This window comes from Scardinius erythrophthalmus (assembly GCF_964197995.2).
Source record: "Scardinius erythrophthalmus genome assembly, chromosome: 11".
Taxonomy (NCBI): Eukaryota; Metazoa; Chordata; class Actinopteri; order Cypriniformes; family Leuciscidae; genus Scardinius; species Scardinius erythrophthalmus.
In genome coordinates, this window is record NC_138231.1 from 41,967,698 (window position 1) to 41,993,698 (window position 26,001).

The window sequence follows — 26,001 nt, forward strand, 5'->3', positions numbered from 1 at the left end:
AACATGTGAAAACATACATGAAAGCATAAATAACACGGTCAAACTGGAACATTAGATACACCATTTCTGTTGAAAACTTCTGTATATTCTTTGCTAAAATGAATCCTCAATGATCAAATTATTATCCAATATATTTGTGTTAAAAATGTTTATTAAAGGTAAGCTGTTCAGTGGCTAATTCCCTAAAAAGTGTTGCATTAAAAAATGTGTTGCATGTTCTGTCGTTCTGACATGTCAACTTCTAATTTAGCCAATGGCATTAGTTTGAGGCAGGTTTATCAGTTTGTCTGATTAATGAAACCTGTTCGATAAGAGTCATGAGTTGTCACAGGTTTCCTTGTTTTGTTTCTGTTCCTGTGCTTTTGTTTTGTAACTTTTAGGCTCCATTTACACTGTCAGCTTTTGGGTTTGACCACCGCATTTACTTACAGGTGTGAGTCTTGAAATTCACACAGAAACTTACAGTAGCGACTCTATTCTATTCTCGAAATCTGTCTGTATGAACGTCAAAGACTTTTTAGCTATGATGTGTTTTTAGTTTATATAGGTTACAATTAAGTCCAGTCTGGCCAATATATAATCTTATTATAATTGAATCTTCTTTTTTTCTTAATAATTTTGTTTCCACATTTTCTTGTATACCAAATTAGTGTCTTCCCTTTGTTCCTGTCATGATTCCTGTCTTGTGTTCCTCTTGGCTTGTGTGGACTTTTATGTCATTTCCTGTTCTGTGCGATGCTTTGTAGTTCTTTGTAGTTTTTCTTGTTTATTAGTTCCTGATTGTTCCCAGGTGTGTCTTGTTTGCCAGTCTGCCCTTGTGTAGATATACCCCAGTGTTTCTCATGTTCTTTGTCTGGTGTTGTCCTTTGTTGGATGTTTCGTTGATGTTCTCAGTTCTGCTCCCTGGTTTTCTTGTGTTTATTTTGGTTGTTAGTGTTATTATTTTAATAAAGTTATCCTGCACATGGATCCTGTGCAGGATTGTCCTGATCCTGAACAATGTATCGGATTCACTCCCGTTAATAAAAGCTTTGTCTACTGAAACTTTGCAGTATAGGTGGTCCAGACGTTGGTCCTCTTAGTTGCATGACAAAACTTTTTTTCGAATTGTGAATGTATTATAGGCTATATATCAAAGCAACCAAAGAGATCACCCTTTACAGCGCGATCGACTGACTGAAAACTCCTGTCATAATCTAACAGTAGGCTACACACTGCACAACAAATCTCTTATTTACACCGTGTCTACGTTTTGCTAGTTATAATGAGACAATTTGCGAGCGTGTAGAAGTATGTTATGTTAAAACCGGTGAATGGTGAAAAGTTTGCATCCCTGCGAGAGAACGTTATGTTTCAAATCTCATTCAGTTTCAAAACAAGGTGCGCTTTTATTGATTTTTATTACGACATACACTGACCATGAGATCCAGTTTCCATTTTTTTAACTTTGAAACAACATTGGAAAACACCGCGTCAAGATCTCGACGCGATCGGATCCCGGAAGTCCTTTAGCTGTAGCCAAGCAGCACGTCATCATTCTGTGAGGTTTTTCTTAAGATCATCAATAACATCATGTTATAGTGTGTGTGGACTTGTTTTGACTCAAGACAATCTGCTCTGAATATGGTTTTCTAATTTAGTATGGTTTCGGGAAGCGTAACGTAGCGCAAAATCAATCTGTAAAATGTTTACATGCGCCTCAGCGACAACTCTTCATTTTATGTATTCTGTTAGTTGAGACCTTTTCAATGATACACGACAAAAGACTGATATGTTTGATGCTTTTGGTCACATTTTCAAGTACAGAAGTCACGCTATGAAAATGGCTTTTAGCGAAATTTTAGCGAATTTAGAAGTACTTATTAAGAGTTGGTTATATTACTTCTATTCGCTGAAATGCAAGAGTCTGAGCTTCCGGTTTAAGAGGTTCATTTGAAATACTCAGATCTGGAGTAGAGCAAAGTCCAAATTAGAGCAAAGTCCAAATTAAAGGTGGGTGAACGTATTAATTTGCATTCATAGATATTGTAAATCCAACATGGAATATTACTTAAAAACTGATATGACATCACAATTGTTTATCCACTGGTGTTGCTGCTGAAAAAAGCGCTAGGCTACTTTAATGGAAAAAAAAAGTTATTTGTTATTTCTTTTCTACCAATGATTTCTTCATCCAAATGTACTTTTGTTAACTTTTGTTGTTGTTGTTGTTAATTCATTAAAATGTACCTAAAATTCTTGAGTCGTCTGTGAACAGTTCACACAGTATTAAACCCTTGTGGATGTAACATAATAAAATGTGTTTTCTGTGGGGCGGGGGACGGGGGGGGTGCTGGATGAAATAGTTAATCTGTGGTTTGTAACAGTGTTAGTGTGGATTAGGACATGTATCTGCAGGATCAGATGGACACATCGTGGTGAAGTGCTGGAGGCTCTGACTGCTTCATTAAAGTGCATCATAGACTTCTGTAAAACAGCCAATCACTTCCATACAGGCTTTTTCTCTTTTGCACACTTTAATTTTCTCATCCTACTCGTGACCTCATGAGGCTATGTTTGGTTTAAAATCAGGGCATTCACAGGAAGATATGTCTTGGTTGTTAGATATGAAGGTAAATATAGGTATGTTTCTCTTTGTGAATTTTACTTGAATACTAGTGACTCAACGATGTGTTGTTTTATATATATATATATATATATATGGGCTGTCAAAAGATTAATCACGATTAATCACATCCAAAATAAAAGTTTGTGTTTACATAATATATGTGTGTGCACTCTGTATAATTATTTTGTATATAAAAATACACACACATGCTTGTATATATTTAAGAAATATTTGCATACATATACTGTATATATTTATATATAATTTCTATTATATATAAATATATTTTTTATATATATAAATGACACATTTTTCTTAAATATATACAAGCATTTGTGTGTATTATATATACAAATTTAATTATACACAGTACACACACATATATTATTTAAACACTGACTTTTATTTTGGATGCGATTAATCGAGATTAATCTTTTGACAGCCCTTATATATATGTATGTATATATATATATATATATATATATATATATATATATCAGATATATCATTTTATTGTACTAATGTTTTTTATAAGTATTTTTCAAGAACATGCTAATTTCAAAATTCACTGAGAAATTCCTGCATGTGTGTGTGTGTGTGTGTGTGTGTGTGTGTGTGTGTGTGTGTGTGTCAGAGAGATTACACGTCTCACTGTATTAGGCTACTCCCAGTGTCTAAATCAGATTTACTCAGACATTATTACCACATTGATTCCTCAACGAGACATTATTAGGAGCCTCAGATTAACAACTTTAGCCCCCCAGGATCATTAAAAGTGCTAGTTTGGCAATTTCTGCCCACCAGTAAACCTCCACAATTACACACACACCAAGCCACAAACATTTTTTTTTATGCACAAGACAAATGTATTATTTTTTATCAAAATTATAGTGAATTTCAGGATTCCTAATAGAATCGCTAAAGTATTGTAATTTTGATCGAATAATCAATTAAATGTGAACATTTTCAAGATTATTATTATTATTTAAATTCTACAGTTTGTACTTGTATTATAAAAAAGTCTCGCTACAGGACTGTACGTTTCTTTTGAGTATCGTTTTAGAAGATCTACAGTAGTTTATGTTAGAAATAATAAAATCCCATTAGCATTCTTTGGGATTAGTTCAAAATCATGATAGCAATTTCAATAGGAAGGATTTCTTGACTGGGGGATGCAACATAGACTTTGGTTCATTTATCGTTTCAGGTCATCAAGACAGAAACGTCTGATATAAGTAGTAATAGTTATAGATTCTTCAAAAGAAGGTAAAGAAACACTCTGTAGTACTATTATAATTGTTCCATACTTTTACTGTTTCTTTCTAGAATCTGACCGTTTAAAGTCCGCGTGAACCGGAAGTTGCAAACGACTTTCCTCCAGTGTTGTGACGCATTTCCCAGTGAAACAGAATATTGAACAGAGGGCAGGGTTTTACTCTAGCGCTCCTCCTCTCCATCTCTGCTCATAACAGACTAACGGTTTGAGGGGAGTGGTTAAGCGTTTCCCAAACCAATTCCTCAAACCTACGTCATCGGAGAAGGTCCTCCAATGCAGAGGGGAGGGGCATTTTCAGATTTTGATTAAAGATTACGAAGCCAAAAAAATTTTTTGTGTGGATTGACTTGCATGGATGAATTGTTCACCACAAAACGATCAATTTAGGCAAACAAAGTAAATATGGTCGATTTTGATTTCATGTGGACTTTAAAGAGTCAGAGCTGATGTTTGAGTCAGAGCACTAGATGGCAGCATGCAATGACTCTCTGATCGGTGTGAACCTCATGAGCTCATCGCTTATAATCAGGCCTGTTTCTGCCTGTTTGCTCTATGAATATTATAATAAAAACTGGTCTGCTATTAGTCATGTCAAACATATACATACATATGTGTATATATATATGCAGGGGTGATGAGTCATATGGTTAAACAAGAACACCAGTTAATTCAAGTTCATGTATACATTTTTGGCTTTTCACTGTCTTAGTAGGAATTTTATTTTTTGGTTTTGGATGTCGACTTGTTAAGCTCTAAGATAATGGGTTTGTAACAGTCTTAGCCTAAAAAAATATTTATTTATTTTCTATTGTTTGTTCTATAAGTGTCTTCTGAACAGCTTTTTTTTTTTTTTTTCTTTATTGGAGGAATCAAACAAGATTGTACTAAGTGTGCTCCTCATTTGACTTTGACAGTCATTTTCAGAATAAGTGTAAAAACGACAGAGAGAAAGATGGGATGGAGGGGGATTTGGAGCGGGGGGTCAGAGGGGGGAGGGCTGGGGCGCTGTTAGTGACAATCAGCTCCAAAGTGGCTCTCACACCAAACACAAGCTCTCGCACTGACACATACACACTCATGGCAGGAATCAATCAGTCAGTCATTAACTCAGGATGTGTGTGAGCTGTCCACATGAACACACGGTAAGAACATATGGACTTTTAACACATTTCTTCCTCTGTCTCTCTCTCTAAATCATGCTAGTTTTATCCTGATGCTCTTTTTTTCCATGTGGTTCTTACTCTTTTATTCCACTCTCAAATCCTCTCGTTTCCCACTTTATCTTCTGTTCTATTCTTGCTATGAAAGTAAAGACCATCTGAAGCCACTTGAAGGTCATTCTCTTAGCAGCGATCTACAGTAACGATTCAAATAATGATTGTAAGAAACTTTAAACATGGTTTTAAAAGTTGATTGACTGTCACAGGACTGTTAATTCTAATATTGTAATTAAAGCTAGAGTTACAAATGAATGTTCAGCTTTCAGTTTTCTTCACAATATTATTTGTAGATTTTTAATAGTAAATAACTTTAGTAGTTTATAATCTAGCCTCGTAATTCAAATAGGTCTTGCTGAATATGAAGTGAAACTTCTAACTTTTTAAAATAAATAACTTCAGTACATGTTAATTTCAACATAATCTATGAAAGGTCAGTTTATAAAATATAGAATCCTGCATAATCTCAAGATGTTTTAGTACAAAAATGCTTTCAACTATCTTCATATTTGCACTTTATTTGTAGTAAATTTATTTTATGGCCTAACCATTTAAGTGTGTATTTTTGCTCGTTACTGTATAAAAAAAAAAAGTGCTGTAAATTTAACTGTTTGTACATTTTAACAAGTGGAAATGTCAGTTACAAAAAAAATGCCTAAATTTTGGATTTTTAGCACAAAATGCTTTGAATAGTTGTTTTTTCTATAGATAAGATGTGTTTAGTTGTCTGTGTCTATAATGAAAGTACTTTGATCAATATTTTATGAGTCCTCACAAAATTCACTATTGTTTGAGTTGTACATTATAACACTTATGTTAAGGAGCAGCCGTTCCGTGGAATGACTAGATTGATGGATTAAGATTATGGGATTGGATTTAGGCCTTTCCTCTATTAATCTCAAACTGTTTGCAACCCACACATCAACATGATTCATAATTAGCCATTATATGAGTTGCCATATATCACAAAGGTTCTGTAATGTTTCATAAAAACAGGTTTAAAGCCACATGTCGATGATTAATTTCTTACATTGTTTATAGTTTATTCTTTAACAAATGTGTCACTATTAGCCTTTATCGTAATATCAAGCCAGTTTTTGAAATCTTCTTGTCTCTTATCTCACCAGCTCTTCAACCAAAAGTATGTTAGTTAGTACCTCTTAATGTACACAAACTATTATTTAGTCACAGATTATTATACAGTACCTGCACTATATGGAGTTGAAATTAAAATCTCTAAAGGCACGTTGACTTTTTAATCTTGACCTCTTCTGATCCCCAATAACAATCTGCATAAACTCATGACAGTACAACAAATACTATGGATGTTCAAACGAATACTTCACAATTCACATTATTTGACAGCTAAGAAAAATGTAAATGGCCCACAAATTTAAATAAGCAAACAAGCTTTTTGGGAACGTTGTGGTGAAATATGATCTGAACATCTTAAAAAAAAAAAAAAAAAAAAAAAGATTTCATCCAAACTTAGTATGATTTCAGGAGCTACTGTATTAATGGAGCAGTCTGTGGCTGTCTTCTCACTATTTTCTCTCTTTCTTTCCCTCTGCCAGTTTCAGATGATAAAACGGGAAGCCCTTCAATTCAAAGAAACAATAATTTAATCAGTTAGGCACATTATTGTTTCTTTGTCTAGCAATCGAAGTCTGTTGTTGTGCGCCTTTAAAACTGAAAGACAACAACAAGTTCCTGTTGCGATGTCTTCGTCTCTGCCACTGCCCTCTCTGCCCCCGAGCCCCCTGGCCATGGAGTATCTCAACGACTTCGACCTGCTCAAGTTTGAAGTAAAGCCAGACACACCGCCGCCTCCTCAAACCTGCCTATACCCCAAACCAGGCCTCCATCAGGAGACCACCGGTTCCCCGTATGCTCCTTGCCCTCCTCCTGACTCCAGCCTCAGCTCCAGCCCCTACACTTCACTTCCTCCATCACCCACGCTCAGTGACGGACACCCACCGCAATCTGCATCCTCCTCTTCCTCTTCTCTCTCTTTCCCGCTGTCCATCTCCACTGGATACATATCGGGCCAGAGCTCCGGCTCTCAAGGGAACCTGGACGGGAGCCCAGCCGCTGGAGGCCCCGCACCATGTTCGAACCCCACCTCACTGGAGGATCTGCTCTGGCTGGCTGCACTGCAGCAGCAGTTCGGTGGGGAGCCCGGAGGCGCCGCGTCCCTGCTGGGAGCTCTCGGAGGAGTGCCGGAGCGAGGGGACCGGGATCGAGGAGGGTTTCTGGGATGTGAGGATGCAGTGGAGGCCCTGCTAAACTCCGCTGCTGCTGCAGTGAATTCACAGGTATGATCTGAGATATTTGGACCACGAATTTGTGTGTGTGTCAGGTAGAGGCTCATTTTCGCACACCATTGCATTCCGAAATTTGTTGACAAACGCAATTCATAAAGCAATGCAAGTACATGTTTGATCAGGGTTCCTGAACTTTGCAGGAATGTAGATCTCCAGGAACAGGATTGGGCACTCCTGTGCTACAGCGATGGAAGACCACACATTTAGTAGGCTATGTACACAGCAAAATCCCCAGAGTAAAATTAACTCTGTTCAGAGAACATTTGGTCCCTCTCTACAGAGAGTTAAAATAACTCTGAATCAGAGTTAAAGTTAATGAGATACTTAAGTGATTAATTAAGTGATGATTGGGCATTAATGATGAACATCTGCTGTTAACAAGTTCTCAGCAGAGGAGGATTCAACAACTCCAAAAGCCCTACTCCTGGAGGTCAACCTTCCTGCAGTGTTCAGTTCCAACCCTGTTCCAACTACCTTACTATAGACTTCAAGTAACCCTGAATACCATGATTAGTTAGGTCGGGTGTGTTTGGGGTTGGTGCTGAAGTCTGCAGGGTGGTAGCTCTCCAGAAATAGGGTTGGAGACCCCTGCTTGAATGGAGGGTGGCCCTCCAGATGCAGTGTTTGACACCTCTGGCAAGGGCTTAACCCTGGTCCTGGAGCCACCAGACACTGGACAGTTTGAATGTTTTCTTTATCTCACACACCCGTTTCATGTCTTGGAGACTCTGATGAGGTGTGTTTGAGTAGGGAAACGTGCGCAGGACTCCAGGGACAGTGGCCAAGAGAGTTTTTGCAAGATGTTTTTGCATTCAGAAAACAGAGCTCAAAAGAATGTAACTTTCTCGAGAACACTTGACATGCCATCTTATTCTGGTGCCCTTTTAAGGGGGGGGTGTTTGTCCAAATGTGGCATTTTCATTCTAATCTCTTTGTAATGTGCTCTTTGTAATCTCTTTGCATTTCCTCTGGTCTTTCACTCTCAGTTCCCGGTTTTGTCTCAGAGTTCGAGCAGCAGTCACATGGGCGACTCCAGCAGTGACAGCGGGGCTGATGTTGTTCTTAACAAGCCGTCAGACATGTGTCACCGCCCTATACTGGTCGTTTCTTCCACCCCTCCATCTCTTTCCAATGTCAACACATCGACCAGTCCCTTCTCACAACCTCTCAGTCCACAGAGCCGCCTCCATCACCCACACCATCCAATGCAAGGCCATTATCATCATCATCACCATCATCATCATCTGCAACTCTCTCAGGTACTTGCAGTCACCAATTTATCCTCCAAAAACTTTGTCAACACAATCACATACTCAACAGTACCAAAATATTTTCTCCATATGCTCAATAGAAGCTTTAGGCCACATCACAACATTTTGTTTTTTTAGAAAAAATCTATTTGAAAATCAGATAAACACAAGTTGCTTTTGAGGGACCAATGAACTACATGCCCCATAAAGCACTGTTATGATTTAATCAAACCAGTCTGTATTTTTTTATATTATTTTTTTATGTATCATCAACAAACACCACTATGATATTAAGACTCTAATGCTACAAAATATGAATGCTACTGGATAATGCCACTTCCCCTTTATATATGTTAAATATTTAATAAAGAAATCACTTTAACGTGTGAATGGCTGCAATGAAGCGCACAATGATATAATCCAACTAGAGCTATCTTTAATTACAAATATACAGAATAAACAGGAAACGCAACCACAAACAAACGTGAACGAGCCCGAACTCTGAATAGAAAGATCTCAGGGCCTAATTACACGTGGAGAGGAAATCAGCTGAAAAGAAACAGGTGGAAACAACTAAGGAAACTAAGGAAACTAACTAGGGAACACAGGACACAGTCAAAACGGGAACAAAGTACTGAATCAAAACGAAACCAAAAACAGTGAAACTAAACAGAACTAAACATAACCCTGTCCCTGACAATCACAGCGCTATGCCCGCATTTAATGAGATTTAATTAATAAATGTTAAAAGAGTGCAAAGTCTGATGTCCACATCCACCAGTAATACTAATTTGTAGCTTGTTTGTTATACAAACATTTCCTTTGTGAAAAGAAGTACACTTTATACTTTAAAAAATGTATTTATTAAGGACATAATATACTTTAAAAGAATATGCTTAAGAATATACTTAACTGAACTTTTTTATGCTTTTTTGACTATAAGTTTCTTCTATTGTCTTTGAAATGTAGTTAAAGTGTACTATACACTGTAAAATCCAACAGTTGTTCTAACACTTTTTAGTTAACTTTACTAAATATCTTAACTTAATTGTAAAAATATAGTAATCTGTACTATTCTCATAATATGCCTTGTTTACTCAGAAAACCCAAGTTAAGATTAATTGATTGGATGAAATACCATTTTCAAGCAAAAAGAAAAATGTTTTTGAGGCAGGACAATTCTTAATAGACTTTTCTCTCATTTCCTCCACTTCTGCAGTTATCTTTCTCTGGTTGCATTCACTTAATTCCCAAAGTAACCTTGAATGTTTAATTGACAGTACAACTGAAACATTTGAGAGAACATCACATAAGCTGACTACATAAATTGATGTTCATTTTCCTAAAATGTTTTAGTTTGAACTCACCATTATGGTGATCAGTGTTCACGTTGGATGGGCACTTGGAACTTCTTTTATATTATTGTAATTATTGATGCAGCGATGCAACAAGAAATCACAGTTATTTGGTTTCAAATGAAAGGTAGAAATAAATAGATTGCTTTTAAAAGGAGACCTTAATAGAACTAAATCACTGTCTTTTTTCCATGTAAATATAAATGCAAAAAGAAAGTGTTGGTGCACCCGCCTTGTTTCACATTTTGAACCGTGGATGGCTAGTGATATTGTGGCGAAGTGAGTTGAAAGCAGTTTAATGGAGCGGATGTCTGCCTCTAAATGTGGAGCAGTGCTATCAGATTATGGTAATATCTACTATTATTGTGATGTAATCCTGATCAATGTCACTTACACTCAGTCAGATTATGCTGTATGGAAATGTAATGCCAAAATCACACACATGCACAAAGACGCTCACATAATCTATAGGCTAAACTATGTACTACACAAAGCTCATACATTTTTGATTTTCCATTATCATATTATCCAAATGGTTGTCATGAGAAAAAATAGTATTCATTTGTAAGATTTTATTGAAAGAAAAAGGTCCACCCCAACTGATGTGTAAGAAGATTGTACGGAGACGTACAAATGAGATTACAAATGAGATTAGTACGAATTCATGCGACCAATTCAATTGGCCAAAACGTAAAACAATTACAAATTGTCATGAGAGTGTGTTAATATTATCACAACACATCATGAATAAATCATCATAAGTCATTTACTTTGCACAACATTCCTTAATCATTCAATATTTTACAGATTCATAATTACATTTTTCAAGCTATTTTTAAAAGGAATTTGTCTCCACTGTTTCAATCGCAACCAAAACTACTTCACTTAAAATAAATGGTAACACTTTATTTTAGTGTCCTTGTTACATTTGTTACATGTACTTACCATAGTAATAACAGTAAATTATGCATAATTACATGCAACTAACCCTCAACCAAACCCTAACCCTATAGTACATGTAGTTAATTAATATTACTCAGTACTTAAATATATAATTACACTGTAACAATGACACCTTAAAATAAAGTGTAACCAAATAAATAAATGAATGAATAAAGCAAGCATATAGTAACGGAATATGAACTTGCTCAGCCTTATCCTTAGCCAACCCCAGACCATCACAGGTTTTGTTGTTATTACTGGTTTTTGTATTGTCATGATGTTTCCCGATGTTCGTATCAACTGGTTTGAACACAGTTCTAGTAGTGATACAAACGTTACAAGGTAAACCATACTAAATAAATAATACTCCTATATGACTGTGCTGTTTTCATCAGACTGTACAATTCAAGCGCTGTGTACTATTCATTTGTCCTCCATCATGTGAGTGTTTGATGAAGCTTTAATTAGGCTATCATGATCGCACGTTGTGTCCATTCTGTGACAAATCTCTGTGACTCATCTCTTTTTGTCTCTTTCTCTTTCAGTGTGGGGTGGATGAGCGTTTCTCTGATGAGCAGTTGGTAAGTCTGTCAGTGCGAGAGCTGAACAGACATCTGCGTGGAGTGAGCAAAGATGAGGTGGTCCGTTTGAAACAGAAGAGACGGACGCTGAAGAATCGAGGTTACGCCCAGTCCTGCCGTTACAAACGACTCCAGCACCGGCACGCGCTCGAGTCCGAGAAACATATTCTCACACAGCAGGTACACAACACACACTGAAATATGACAAAACTGAGACACATACAACAAAAGTCAATTATGACACAGTAGCTCTCTTCCGAAATCTAGTCAGCTGCCTACCTTGACAGCATTAGGCCTACTTGTTTCAGGAGAACTTGTTCAGATAACATTCAAAAGTAACATTCAGACTGACAAAATTATCAAATGGAACGTTCGCATAATGTTCTTAGAACATATTTCTGTTAGCAATAGGGAAGAAAAGTTCTGTTGATTGCCAACCTTTTAAAGCAACACTGCATATATGCTTTGCGAAGAAGTCAATCCCAGAATCCACTGTAATGAGCAAGGCAGCTCACTTGGTTTTGAAACATTAGAAAGTTCGGTAACACTTTACAATAAGATCCCATTAGTTAAGGTTAGTTAATTGCATTAGGCCATACCTAGCATTATCACAATACATATTTATTAATCTTTGTTAATGTTAGTTAATAAAACACAACTGCTCATTGGTAGTTCATATAATTCCATTAAATAATATTAACAAATACAACTTTTTTATTTTAATATGAGGAAATACACATTAACTAAGATTAATAAATGCTTTAGATGTTTGTTAAATCATGTTAACTCATGAATTAACTAATGTTAACAAATGAAACCTTTAAAGTATTGCCAAAACTGTAAAGTGTTACAAAAAGTTCTTTCCCAATATTAATCAAAAGTATTTCTATTCTCTTGATTCCTCTAGCTGGAGCAGCTGCAGTGTGAGCTGTCTCGCGTGTTGAGAGAGCGAGACTCGTACAAAGCGCGTTACGAGAAGCTCGTCAGTTCGAACGAGACTCAGCCTTCCCATCCCAACACCTCGCCTTCTCCTACTCCTCCGGATTACTTTTTGTGACGAAATGAACATTGAACAGAAGAGAATGAAAAGAGAGCTGATGAAAGCGATGGGTGGAAGTAATTCAACAGAGCTGTAACTACAACTCAACTTAAAATAAGCTATTTAACCAAAGCGGGTTGATTGTGAGGTGGACCTGAGCCCTGGATTGGACTGCTGCTGCTGCTGCTGCTGATGGGATCGCGTTTTTACCCAATGTGAGCTTGTATAACACCAACCTGATTTCATAAGCATTCATAGGTATTCGTGTTTAAAGAGGGGTTTGTAGCATATGTGTATGTTTGGATGGACACTGAATATGTGCAGAACCAAAGAACTGACAGACGGTATTCAAAACATAAAGCATTTTACATATGTATTATGAATCCTCTAAGGATACGACTCTAAAGTTGTTCTTACGTAAACACATTTACATTTTAGATTCTGTTAATATTGATATTGTACAGATTTAGTGTCTAAACTACAAACATTTATGTGCGCACATTTTCTACTAATACCTATGAATGCGAATGTGATCACCCATGGCAGCACAAAAGACTTGCTATCCCTTTGTGTTGAGCTATTTGTCATGATGAGTTTAGTTCTTACGAGAGTTTCATTGGCATTCACCAAAATGACTGTTGATATAAATCTATGCAAAACTGCTGGCATTTTGAGCAAGAGAGTAATGCATACAGAATCTATCATTATGTGTATAAGCCATCTGTGTGATATTTGCACTGAGGGGTTCGTAGCACCTATTGCTACACACTGTAAAACAATGCAATCAACAACCAAATATAAACATCGCTGCAAAAACGTCATGTTCATGCAAGTCAAGTGATGATCACCTCCTAACTTTGAGTGACTGTGTCTTTGGAAGTTACATTTTATGATCAAGTTAAGGGTGTAATTTTAATGTTACATCAAACTAATTTAGCAATTCACAGAGCTGGTCACTGTGGGTGATAGTAGACGCCTATCTAGAGCAGTGTTGACAGACGCAGATTTTTCTAGGAGGTTTACTTGGCCCGCCATAGGTCTATAAATTGACTTGGCTACAGTATTTCACTTATTTATTCACAGTATTTATTTATTGTTTGTAATGTGATAATTGTTTTCATTTGATAGTGTGTATCAATATCATTAATATTTTGTAGCAAGGTAAAAAATATAAAAAGATTATATTCATTATGCTCCGTTTGTAGTGGTTTCTTATGAAATAAACATACTTTTACCATTAATGATTGTGCAAAGCATTGTGGACTGTGGAACTGACTCATTGATGTGATGCGTGTTATACTTTTTTTTATTATTATTTACTTATAATGTTAGTGAAGTTGTTTGAACCAAAAAACATAACTTGTATTACCACATGACCATTTTCATCCCGGTTGGGGCTGCTTCTCATTTTAGACTTAAGTAAAAGAAAACGCCCATTGTTTTGATTGGCTAGCATATTTGGACTAAAGTCCATAAATTGTATTTTTCTTGCCATTTAGCTATATTATACTTCATGCTGTACAACACTGTCCAAATAATACTTTAGAGAGTATAGTAACAGAGTATTCTGCTTTTATATAGACAAGCCCTTTGTCAAAAACTGCATACTTCCATACTACAGTGTGAAAATGTGTGTGTAAGCCGTAAACAGTGCGTGAGAAACACCTGGGTGATTTACCTCTTCTGTCGAGATTATTAAGTGCGTAGCTGATGGACACTCTTGAATCCCATCAGGCCATAATACCAACATAGTGGATGTAGGACATCCAAATTGTATTCATAATACACGCATGAATACTTTAAAGAACTTTTTTTTTTTTTTTACTTTCACAAACTAAGTTGATCAAATGTTGTTTGATCCTATGCAATTTCAGATGCAGTAGTTAGGGTTTGTAAATAATCAACAAAAGTTGGGGCACTTTTGGGAATTGTTAGCATTCATATCTAGAGGTTAAAACTTTAGTCCAGTAAGGCCTTGTTCAGAAATTAAAATTCAGAATGTTTTCTGCGAATGCTATCTTTTCCACAGTGAGAATTAATTACAATATCTCTTGCACTTGAGACATTAAACTTTAAATAAACTGTTTTGTCGCTCTAAATAGATAAGGACTGTTTCTTGCATGCCAAAATTTCCTTCCTCTGACTAAGAACCATCTATTCAGATGTAATATAATGCATTCAGCCTTTATGCATTTACATTCTTTTTTAAGGAAAGAAACAAAATAATATGTAACAAATTTTAGAAATCACACAACTGAAAAGATACGACACGGTATTTAAAAAATCCCTTGCAAAAAAGAAATGCACTTACTTACGGTTCCAAGGCGGAACCGATGGAAGGAGGAGCCAGGATTGAATCAGGAGCCCCACTGCCAAAGGAGGAGACCCAGGTGGAACCCAGGAGATGAAAGGCCTGGAGGGCTAAGGCGGAGCCGCAGGCATCTGTGACTGGGGTGGAGCCAGAGTGACGATAGATCAAGCTGGAGCCAAAGGAACGAGGAAGCCCAGCAGAGCCTGAGGGAAGACATACCATGGTGAAGCCTAGGGAGCGTGGAGCTGGTGGAGCAGAGGGCCAAGGTGGAGTCTGAGGCTCCAAAGCTCGAGGTGGAGCTGAGGGATCCTCAGACCAATGCGGAGTTGACAACCAGGAAGACCAAGGAGATCTGAGCAGCAGGGCAGAGCAACAGAGAGGAGCCGAGGGGCTGAAGGGAGACAGCGGAGGCGATGCCGAGGCGCTGGATGGTGTTGGCAGAAGAGGAGGGAGAGGCAGGCTGGGCTAAAGCAGCGGCGACAAGATGACTTGAGAATGGGCTGAACCAGTGGCGATGAATGATACTTGGAACTGAGCTGAACCAGCGGCAATGAAGATGACTTCAGACTGGCCTAAACCAATGGTGACAAAGACGACTTGGGACTGGGCTGAACCAGAGGCGATGAACATGACTTGGAACTGGGCTGAACCAGTGGCGATGAAGATGACTTCACACTGGACTGAACCAGAGGTGATGAAGGATACTTGAGACTGGACTAAACCAGTGGCGATGAAGTAAACTTGAGACTGGGTTGAACCAGTGGCGACAAAGACGACTTGGGACTGGACTGAACCAGTGGCAATGAAGATGACTTCAGACTGGACTGAAACAGAGGTGATGAAGGATACTTGGGACTGGGCTGAACCAGTGGCGATGAAGGATACTTGGGAATGGGCTGAACCAGTGGCGATGAAGGATACTTGGGAATGGGCTGAACCAGTGGCAATCAAGATGACTTGGGACTGGGCTGAACCAGTGGTGATGAAGACAACTTGGGACTGGGCTGAACCAGTGGCGATGAAGATGACTTCACACTGGACTGAACCAGAGGTGATGAAGGATACTTGAGAATGGGCTAAACCAGTGGCAATCAAGATGACTTGGAACTAGGCTGAACCAGTGGCAATCAAGATGACTTGGAACTGGGCTGAACCAGTGGCGATAAAGGAGACTTGAGACTGGGCTGAACCAGTGGTGATGAGGACGACTTGGGACTGGGCTGAACCAGTGGCGACAAAGACGACTTGGGACTGGGCTGAACCAGTGGCGATGAAGGATGCTTGGAACTGGGCTGAACCAGTGGCAATGAAGATGACTTCACACTGGACTGAACCAGAGGTGATGAAGGATACTTGAGAATGGGCTGAACCAGTGGCAATCAAGATGACTTGGAACTGGGCTGAACCAGTGGCGATAAAGGAGACTTGAGACTGGGCTGAACCAGTGGTGACGAGGACAACTTGGGACTGGGCTGAACCAGTGGCGACAAAGACGACTTGGGACTGGGCTGAACCAGTGGCGACAAAGACGACTTGGGACTGGGCTGAACCAGAGGTGATGAAGGATACTTGGGACTGGGCTGAACCAGTGGCAATGAAGATGACTTCAGACTGGACTGAATCAGTGGCAATGAAGGAGACTTGGGACTGGGCTGAACCAGTGGCAATGAAGAAAACTTGGGACTGGGCTGAACCAGCAGAGACAAAGGCGACTTGGGACTGGTCTGAGCCAGAGGCGATGAAGACGACTTGGGACTGGGATGAACCAGTGGCGATGAAGAGAAAAAGGTGACTAGGGACTAGGCTGAACCAGCGGTGGCGAAGGAGACAGGAGACTGGACAGGACCAGTGGAGACTGGAGACCTTGAAACATGACATCATCCAGAAAATCTAATAATTATTAATTGGGTGATAAAGCTCAGTGAGCGTACTTCAGCGATGGGAGTATGGGTGGGGCTGTAATCCATGCAGCCAAACTCTTATAATATGCCCTCAGTGATGGACACTGGTGCCGGCCAATGCACCTGGTCTGACTCTGCGAAGGGCTCTGGCTCCAGGACGGAGTTTACCTCAGCATTTGCTCTAGCTCTGACTTCGTGGCGGGCTCAGGCTCTGAGTCTGCGGTGGGCTCTGGCTACTGGTCCGCTGAGGGCATGGCTGAAGGTTGGCAGGGCTCTGAGTCCATGGTGGAATCGGGACTGGAGATGTCCTCCTCTGCGGGCCAGATGGTCAGTGGAGATCCACACTTAACCAGCACCCACTCCACATAAGCAGTGAAGCTCTCTTGAGGACCTTCCACGGGCAGGAGTGCCCTCGACCGCTCATTGGGGCTGGTGTTATCGAATGTCCAGAGCGAGAGAGCGGGATAATGGATGAGGCACACCAGACCTAGAGAATCCCACGTGTGGTCTTCAAGGGAACAACCCCCCTGCTCGAGCAGGAGGCGAACTGCAGGTATATCCATATTTGTCTTTCTCTTTTTACTCGTTTGGCATTCTGTCGCATGACGGCTGTGTAGTTGAATCCAAGAACGATGCATGATGCAGAATGAACAATACAAAGAAACTTTAATGAACACTGAGAGAAATCTTAAGCAAACACTACACACTTAACAGTTACATTGACGATGCAGAACTCAGAAAACAGAGGGCTTAAATGCTCTGGGAATGATCATTAATGAAACAAGGAACAGTAACTAATCCAAAACCAACACCAAAAAATGAAGGAAAAATCAGGCTGATAGAAACAGGGGGAAACCATGAAATGAAAACTAAACAGAACATAACTGTGACAATAATATATTTAAATAAAAGGCCAATTGTAATTAAACACTACACTTTCAAAAAAGTCGAATTTCATGGCACACTTAACACACTTTTTAATAATGTCAAATTAAATGTTTTATTTTGAAGAACATTTAAATCATGTTTTAATAATATTTTTTCTTGCTTTAAAGAAGTACTTATTTTGATGTAAACTTACTCACATGTAAAGTACTTGACTATAATTTTACCTGTAGTTTGTTATATAATATTTAAAGTTAACATATTAATAATTTATATATTAATTATTGAATATGCTAAACTGCAACTTCATTACAAATGTGTAATTATAAGTATATTTAAAAGCATGAGAGCTCGCCAGCTCTCAAAAGAAATTTCTGGATTGTGCTATTGTGTCTTCAGTGTTATATGTCTGATGCGTAACCTTCTTAAAGAGAGTAATCAGATTAACTGTGACCATATTTATATGCTAAGAGATAAAAGAGACACTAAATTCACAAAAATAAATAAATTAACAAATGAGCAAATAAAAATAATTTAGATAAATGATAAACAAATAAATCAAAAACCCTTTAGGAACCCTAAGCTATTCGAGTCAAGCAAAAAGAGGTGTTTCAACTTAAAGGAGAACTCCGGTCAATTTTAACATTGAGCTCATTTTTTTGTACATTTGGAGTGCTGTCAATACAGAGAACAACGACAAAAATCGGTGTTGCCTACACCGAGTTATTCTATTTTTAAAATTTGCACCCTGTTGACTTCAATGGGGCAAGTACTAAACCTGCTTTTAGCCTCTTAACATCCTTGATGTGTCATTACAAGTGCACAGAAAATGTGAGTGATTCCTTCTGAGTGAACACGAGTGAATCTGACTGCAGTAGATGTGAAAGATATAGTCGATTGCCGAGTTCACGTGCATAGGTTAGTTACCTATGATCACGCGCGTGAACTCGGCAATCGATTACTTTGAACTTAAACCGAAAACAGGATGTAAACACAGGTATTTGCGCTGGCTTAAATAACATCATTTTTATACATATCTTTCACATCTACTGCAGTCAGATTCACTCGTGTTCACTCAGAAGGAATCACTCACATTTTCTGTGCACTTGTAATGACACATCAAGGATGTTAAGAGGCTAAAAGCAGGTTTAGTACTTGCCCCATTGAAGTCAACAGGGTGAAAATTTTAAAAATAGAATAACTCGGTGTAGGCAACACCGATTTTTGTCGTTGTTCTCTGTATTGACAGCACTCCAAATGTACAAAAAAATGAGCTCAATGTTAAAATTGACCGGAGTTCTCCTTTAAGCATCGCAACAGTAACAAAGCAACCAGAACACACACATCAGGGTGCATGGCGAGTTTTTGACCGGCAAGCACCACTCGTATTTTCTTGTGTAAAAATCTAGTTTTATTTGACCTCTTTTTTTGAAACCTTTATTTCCTGTCCATCTCTTTCATTTCAAACGTGTCTCTGTGATTGTTTCTTTTCCACCATTCTCTCCCGTCTCTCTGTCTCTCTCTCTCTCTCTTTCTCTCTTTGTGTGTCTCTGTGAATCTGACCCTGGATGAGAGTTGTTTAGGATGAGCTCACGGTTGTCCCTCCTCCCTCTTTCTCTCTTTCTGTCTCTCTCGCTCTCTCTCTCGGCGGAGCACAATACCATGGGGATTATGGGTATAATGGAGCGCAGGCCGCTCTCTGCCGGGCCTCATTGTCTATGAGAGGGGCACTATTGTGGACAGGACGTACACACACTCACCCCACTGCTGTGCTATACACACATATCTAAACAAGCACACACAAAACAGACAAACACTATCCTGGATATAATATTTTAAAATTTTCATTTACATATACAATAATAATAGATAGCTAGATCTATTATTGGTAAGTTTACAATAGCTTGTACACCATAGATGGCAGAATAGAGTAAGATTTTATTTTACATTTTAACCTCTAAATAAGCAGGACAAGTTTTTGAAAAATGTAAAACAAGAATATTAGGACATCAAATGATAAAGTACTATTTCCAGGTCACTCATTCTGTGACACTGACCACGTTATTAAGACAAAGATGGCTTAATCTAAATGTCAGATTTCCTTACATAAATTAGGATGTTCAAATAAGATGAGTTTAATAGTTTGACTGAAACGTGAATGGATAATATTTTGAAAATATTAAGTATTTGGTCAAATTAATTTATGTATTATTACAACATCCACTTGAGTTGAGATAGAAGCTGATGATTATGTTATCATTGATCATCTCGACGCAAGGAATTTTTTTGTTCAAAGATTATAAAGTTAACATGGTCATTGCCACAAATTTGATTCGTTACCCAGAAATAGTGCAGATTCTGAGATATTGCGTATTTATTTTAATTTTGTATTGAGCACATACAGTGATAGGATGATATGGGCTGTTTTCATTTATTTATTTTTTTGTTCAGCTGCAGGTGTGATGTTGCATAAAGGTTTCTATAACTACTGAAATTAAGAATGACATCAGTAGGAATATGATTTGAATTGTTCTCTGCTGCCCTCTACTGTTAATGTTATTCATTGATTCATCTGCACCTGAGAGGATCTGTTTGACCTGTCAGATTTTATTTTGTGGTTGCTGAAGTAAAAATAATTTCTAGTGATTCTGAAGATGTGTCGTTATCATCATGTCCAACTTCAAAGTCATGAAAAATATTTAAATCACATCTTTCTTGCACTTTGTATCATATTATCATAATTGGCGTTGGAAAAATATTACGATGTGTCATTTTGTATTAATTATTTTGCATGAGTTAACTCTACTCTTATATTATTGTACTATTTTTTAATAAATTCATATATTTATATACTCAAACTCAAATTTTACAAGTACAAGTACAAGTAGTTTATAAGACATGAGGCCTATAATAGTGTAGGCCTATATATAAAACACTTTCAGTGTAAAATACTTGGCTTTTTAAAAAGAAATTAGTACTTTTATTCCGTTAGTACACTTTAAATTGATCTAACATGACATTAATTTCTACAATAAAACAAATCTATATCAAACAAATGCTGTTATTCAAACTTTCTGTTCATCAAAGAATCCTGAAAAATCCTAGCCTGGATGACAGCCGAACTTATCCCGTCCACAACATCTGAGGTCGGGAAGTTCGGTCTGGACTTGTCTGCAACTATGCTCGAACCAGAGCTGTTCGGGACCAATCAAATTGTCAGGACGGGCTTTATACGATGATTGACAGATGATCAACAGTAACGTAATCATCCACGTCCCAAAGAGCGCAAAGAAGATTTGTTTGCTGTATTGTCGAGTTCTGTCATTTTTTTCAGTCTATGGTTCTTATCCTAAACGGAGAACTTGTTCGTATATGCATTCACCTTTACTATTTATCTCAAAAGTGTTGGTAGGCTAAGTACTCCGTGTATAATCCTTAAATGATTTTTACAACACCGGCAAAGATCGTTTACACTTATTATACTACGTGCGTGCAGTTGAGTCACTTTCTCCGTTGCTCTGATTGGTTGTAGCCTAGGTCTATCCAATTGAGTGCAGATAATATTGGGGTTCGGTTGAAACACGCCCCATAATTACATCACAGCCCAATGGAGCAGTATATACTGATATCAGAAATCATTATCTGACTAGAATCTGAGTATGAAGACGTCAGGTTAGAAAAATCCTGCAATAGGCTATATTAGCTACTGTTTTTGACTGTATTTTTCATCAAATAAATGCAGCCGTGGTGGACACGCATCTTCTTTCAAAAATAAAATATCTCACTGACTTTATTGTCACATCTGTACAAAGTGTAAAGTGTGAAAATCTTGCCAGAATCACCAGATTGACAGCGCCCTCTGCTGGACTGTTTAATACTGCCCTCTAGAACAGTTTAGGTCAGGGGTAGGCCTACTCACTCCTGTTCCTGGAGATCTACCTTCCTGGAGAACACACCTGAAGCAGCTGATTAAGATCTTCAGGTGCACTGGATCAGGGTCTGATGACCTCTGCAGGTATAGGTAGATCTCCAGGAACAGGATTGGGAACCCCTGTAATTCAGTGCTTCTTAGGGGCTGTAAACACGATACCATTTTCAACTAAAAATGTAAGTTTTTGAAACCGGTCTCTGTGTAAACAACAAAAACGTGAATCTCTGAGGACGATAATGTCATGCACATGCGTATTACGTGTTCAGTCTGTAATGTTTCATCGCCATCTAATGATCTGGCAGCAGAATACAGTGTTTTTAGTCGTTTTCGCGGATCCGTGTGAATGGTGATCGCTTTGACAATGGTGTCGCCTGTACATGGAAAACTCAAAGGAAAAACTTTTCTGTTTTAAGCGTATCGTTGTCGTGTAAACGTACCCTAAAATCCCCCACCACTGCATATTTTGGGTGTTTCTTAATACTCAAAGTGATGTTTCCTCGTCCTCTGTCCTCCGGCCCATGACCTGAAAACCCATCCAACTCAGGCATCTTGAAGGACATCTCAATTCTTTAATTGCAGCAGAAGGAGGTGAAGAACAAGGAGCAACAATGCTTCCTCCTCCATCCTGAGGGGGTCGAGCTCAGCTAAGAAAGGAAATGAGGTTGCACAAATAAAAAATTAGAAGCACCCTTTGTATGTCTCCCTCATCGAACAAACCTGACTCCACTCACCAGCTCAGTAGTAGAGATTGCAAGACACGAGCTGTGTTTGTAATCGCCCTCTATACCCTCATGCACTATTCCCTACATTACTCCACTAATATAGTCCACTTGAAGGAGTGAATGAAAACGAGTGAGTGAATTCGGACACTGAGTGCGTCGGAAGGGCTGCCGCTTTTGCAGAGTTTGTGCTTGCTGTTTAATAATCATCTAAAACTTATCAAACTAGCAGCTCCTGCATGAAAAGATTTATCTTGAACTCTGTCATGGAAACTACTAGCATTTATAAACCTCAATTAAACAATTTACTAATCAAGTAAAAATGAATTAATACCTGTATGATATTACGCTGTTGCCACATTGGACCAGCGGTTTAGAAAATGGATGGATGGATGATTCAGCTTTTTCTGATCGGACACGGAAATTCATTCGACATGTGACTCTCGCTGTGCATTATGGGTATTATTTAGCCATTGAATGTACATTACACTTATTATTGCAGTGCATTATGGGTTTGAATGAGTGCACTTGATAACGTCCTGGCTTTTCCTCTGTGATCTCGGCATCCACTAACCACTTCTCTTCTCTTGATGTTGAATTAACTGCTGATACTCTCTGACAGTAGTCTTCTCATCTCCAGCCTTCGGCCCACAGATGCCCTTCGTGACCATGGAACAAAGCTCAAAGCTGCTCAGGGGAAATGACACCAGATGACCGGAGCAAGTTTCAGTCTCTCCTGTCCTCTTCTTCCTCTAGTGTTCTGTTGCCATGGTCTTTTACTATCAAAATAAACAGCAACACTTCAGACACTTGGAAAATATTTACAAAATTCTCCTCCCTAGATCTCCTCCCACCTTCTACAGGAGATTTGCCAAACCTGCTCTGACATCATCAAGACATCTTGGACCACTTTCCCATTTTTTTCTGCATTTAAGCAGGCTCTGGTAACCCCACGGGCCACAGCTAAACGCAAACAACACTTAATCCTACAGCAGATGAAAACTACAGACCAGCATCTCTTCAGAAACTTTTAAAAGAGATGTGTTCAATTAGCTCTGCTTTTCTCTCACAGAACTTGTGGACAACACAAGTGGACGACACTAAATACAGGTGTAAACGGGGTCAAGTGTTTTGAGCTCGTCCACTTTCCAACACTTCCAGAGGTAGTTGAAAACACATTCGACCGAATTACTTTTGTAGTGTAAACACTCATGTGGTCGAATGCGTTTGAACAGCCACAAAAGACCGTCTACTCTCCGTCTACTGATCTAATGCATAAACATGGGAAGAGCTCTAGCCAGACGGGATTTAAACTTTGTCAGCAGAAGACCCAAGTTTGGTTTGAAGATGAAAAACGTATATCAAGCACAATGTTCTCTTCTCACCATTTCTGATTTCTAACACACACTCACAGCGTTCGGCTGGTCTTGCATCTGTCAGAGCAGAAACTAAAGTTGCTGCTCTTTTCCAGTCATCTCCAGTCATGTTCATATAAACTGCGTGAGCTTATTTGTCCATTAGATTGAAAGATCTGAAAAAGCCCAAACATTTACCCGCCCATAGACCCTCTCCTTGAAGAAATCAGGACAGAAGTGTTTGAAAGTGGACAAAAGAGCCGGATTAAAACACCAGGTGTAAACGGGAATGTGTCTCCCTCGTCTACTTGTGATCCGAATCGACCAAAACACATCTTAATACCAGGTGTAAACAGGGTCTAAGGGTCTCTTGTGTCCACTTTCGATCACTTCTGTCCTGATAGTGATTTCTTTGAGCGGATGGTTGAAGACATTCAACCACATGAGTGTCTACTAATGCATTCTCGACTACTTCTGGAAGCTGAAAACGCTTTACACCCTGTTTACACCTGTATGTAGCGTTCGCCAAAAACACATTTTAATACCAGGTGTAAATGGGGCCTAAGACCATCCTGCTGACTATTGCTGAAACTCTTTGGCTGGCAAGAACGAACTTCAGATCATCTATTCTTATTCTACTGGACCGGTCTTCTGTCTTTGACACTGTGAACCACCAGAACATCCTGTCTGTCCTTTCTGACTTGGGCATTACAGGTACGGTACAGCTCCATGGGGAAACGCTCCTCTGTAGTCCTCATATCGCCCTCAGTGCTTGCCGTCATGGCCTTGTGCATTGCAGAAGGACCGGGGGAAGGAGTTTCGACCGCAGCGTTGCAATGGTCATGTTCTCACAGTGGGTGCGTTTACATGCACGTTCTTAACCCGATTATGCTTAATAAGCCATCAATGCACATCATCATAACACGTTAACCCGTTTTCCTTTATCAAAGGAAGGTCATAAATGGCTTAAGCATAACCCGATCGTCACAGCTGGATTTTTGCCCCTTACGGCAAATTCACCCAGCATGTAAATGCATTTACCTGCTTTCTGCTTATTGATGTGCGCTTGTGTGATACAGTATATGACAGGAACGCATCCTTACTGTGGATTTAAGTGCATCCATTCCAGACTGAGCGAGAGTTTTGCAGTAATATATCACAAACTCAGACACTTTCTTGATCACACTCTTTCCAAAATGCAGTCAAAATGCTGCATCTGTAACTGCATGAGAGGATAATATATGAGCCGTAATTTTCCCGCTGACATGTTGCAATACTCTTTTTCAGTTTTTAATGCTTTATTTAACATCACAAACGACATAACAAATGAAATACTCAAAGTCAGATACGCAAATTATGTTTTGGCGTCCCTACCGGGAAATAAGCTGATTTATTAATAAAGTCTTGTAAATGCGGGTTACTTGCGTTGGTTTGCATGTAAACCCGACAGCAGGTAAGCTGATTGTTGTGAGTTATCAGCGTACTGGTGTGCATGTAAACGTGCTCAGTGAGGAGATGAACCATCCATGAAAGCTTTGTCAGCGTGGGTACGACCCAAAAACATGAGGCAGACATCATGGCAGTCCGAGGATAAGAGATATCGACCGCATCCAGAAACACACATGTGGATAGGCATCTTTAAAAAGACACTCTCCGTCTGTGTTTTGCTCTTTTAGGGAGACAGGGAGAGAGAGAGGCTGTACCCAGTCTTCTTACAGAGGCGAATGGGCAGAGCGATTGTTTATCACAACCACTCGGCTCCGAAGAACAAATCCGAATAAGTGAATGCACGCCATCTTCTTTTACACCCGTATGTCCGGGGGAGTGGAAATGCAAATTCCACTCGCCAGTTTTCGTTGGCCTTTTCTCAAAGTATCAGAGGTGTTTGAGGCTCCCAAGTGCGAGAGTCAGTCTAACATTGAAGTTACTTGCAGATAGGGTAAATTCAGGTTGATTGGGACAATTTTTCCAAGTCATATCTATGGCAAAAAGTCCCAATCACCCTGAATTCACCCTAGGGTTCTGTACAGATGTTATTTCATCATTCTTTAAGTAGAGATCAGTGCTCGAAATGGGCCGGTACACAGAAATAGTTTCATCTGTAGCGTACCTTCACCTTTTCTTGCGTTCCGGCACTTCTCACATGTTGCCGGTATGAACGCTGTCGTAGATTTTTCCCTAAACCTAACTAAGTCTATCTAAGTCTAACCTAACTATCTCATCTGACCTAAGTCTACCTGGGCCTAAGTCTAGCGCGTCGACACATCGACGTCAGCTGAGTCTAATCCTATACTCTAGCGCATCTAC

At 39.0% G+C, this 26,001-nt stretch overlaps 1 protein-coding gene across 1 annotated transcript; it reads left to right on the forward strand.

Annotated features, from left to right (window-relative positions):
* Positions 1-6,819: 6,819 nt before the first annotated feature.
* Positions 6,820-12,610, forward strand: nrl (neural retina leucine zipper; the record flags this gene model as incomplete). Its single annotated transcript, XM_081378571.1, has 4 exons — positions 6,820-7,416; positions 8,412-8,684; positions 11,518-11,733; positions 12,461-12,610. The coding sequence occupies 4 exons, from the start codon at positions 6,820-6,822 to the stop codon at positions 12,608-12,610; spliced, it is 1,236 nt and encodes a 411-aa protein (XP_081234697.1).
* Between the last annotated feature and the right edge of the window lie 13,391 nt (positions 12,611-26,001).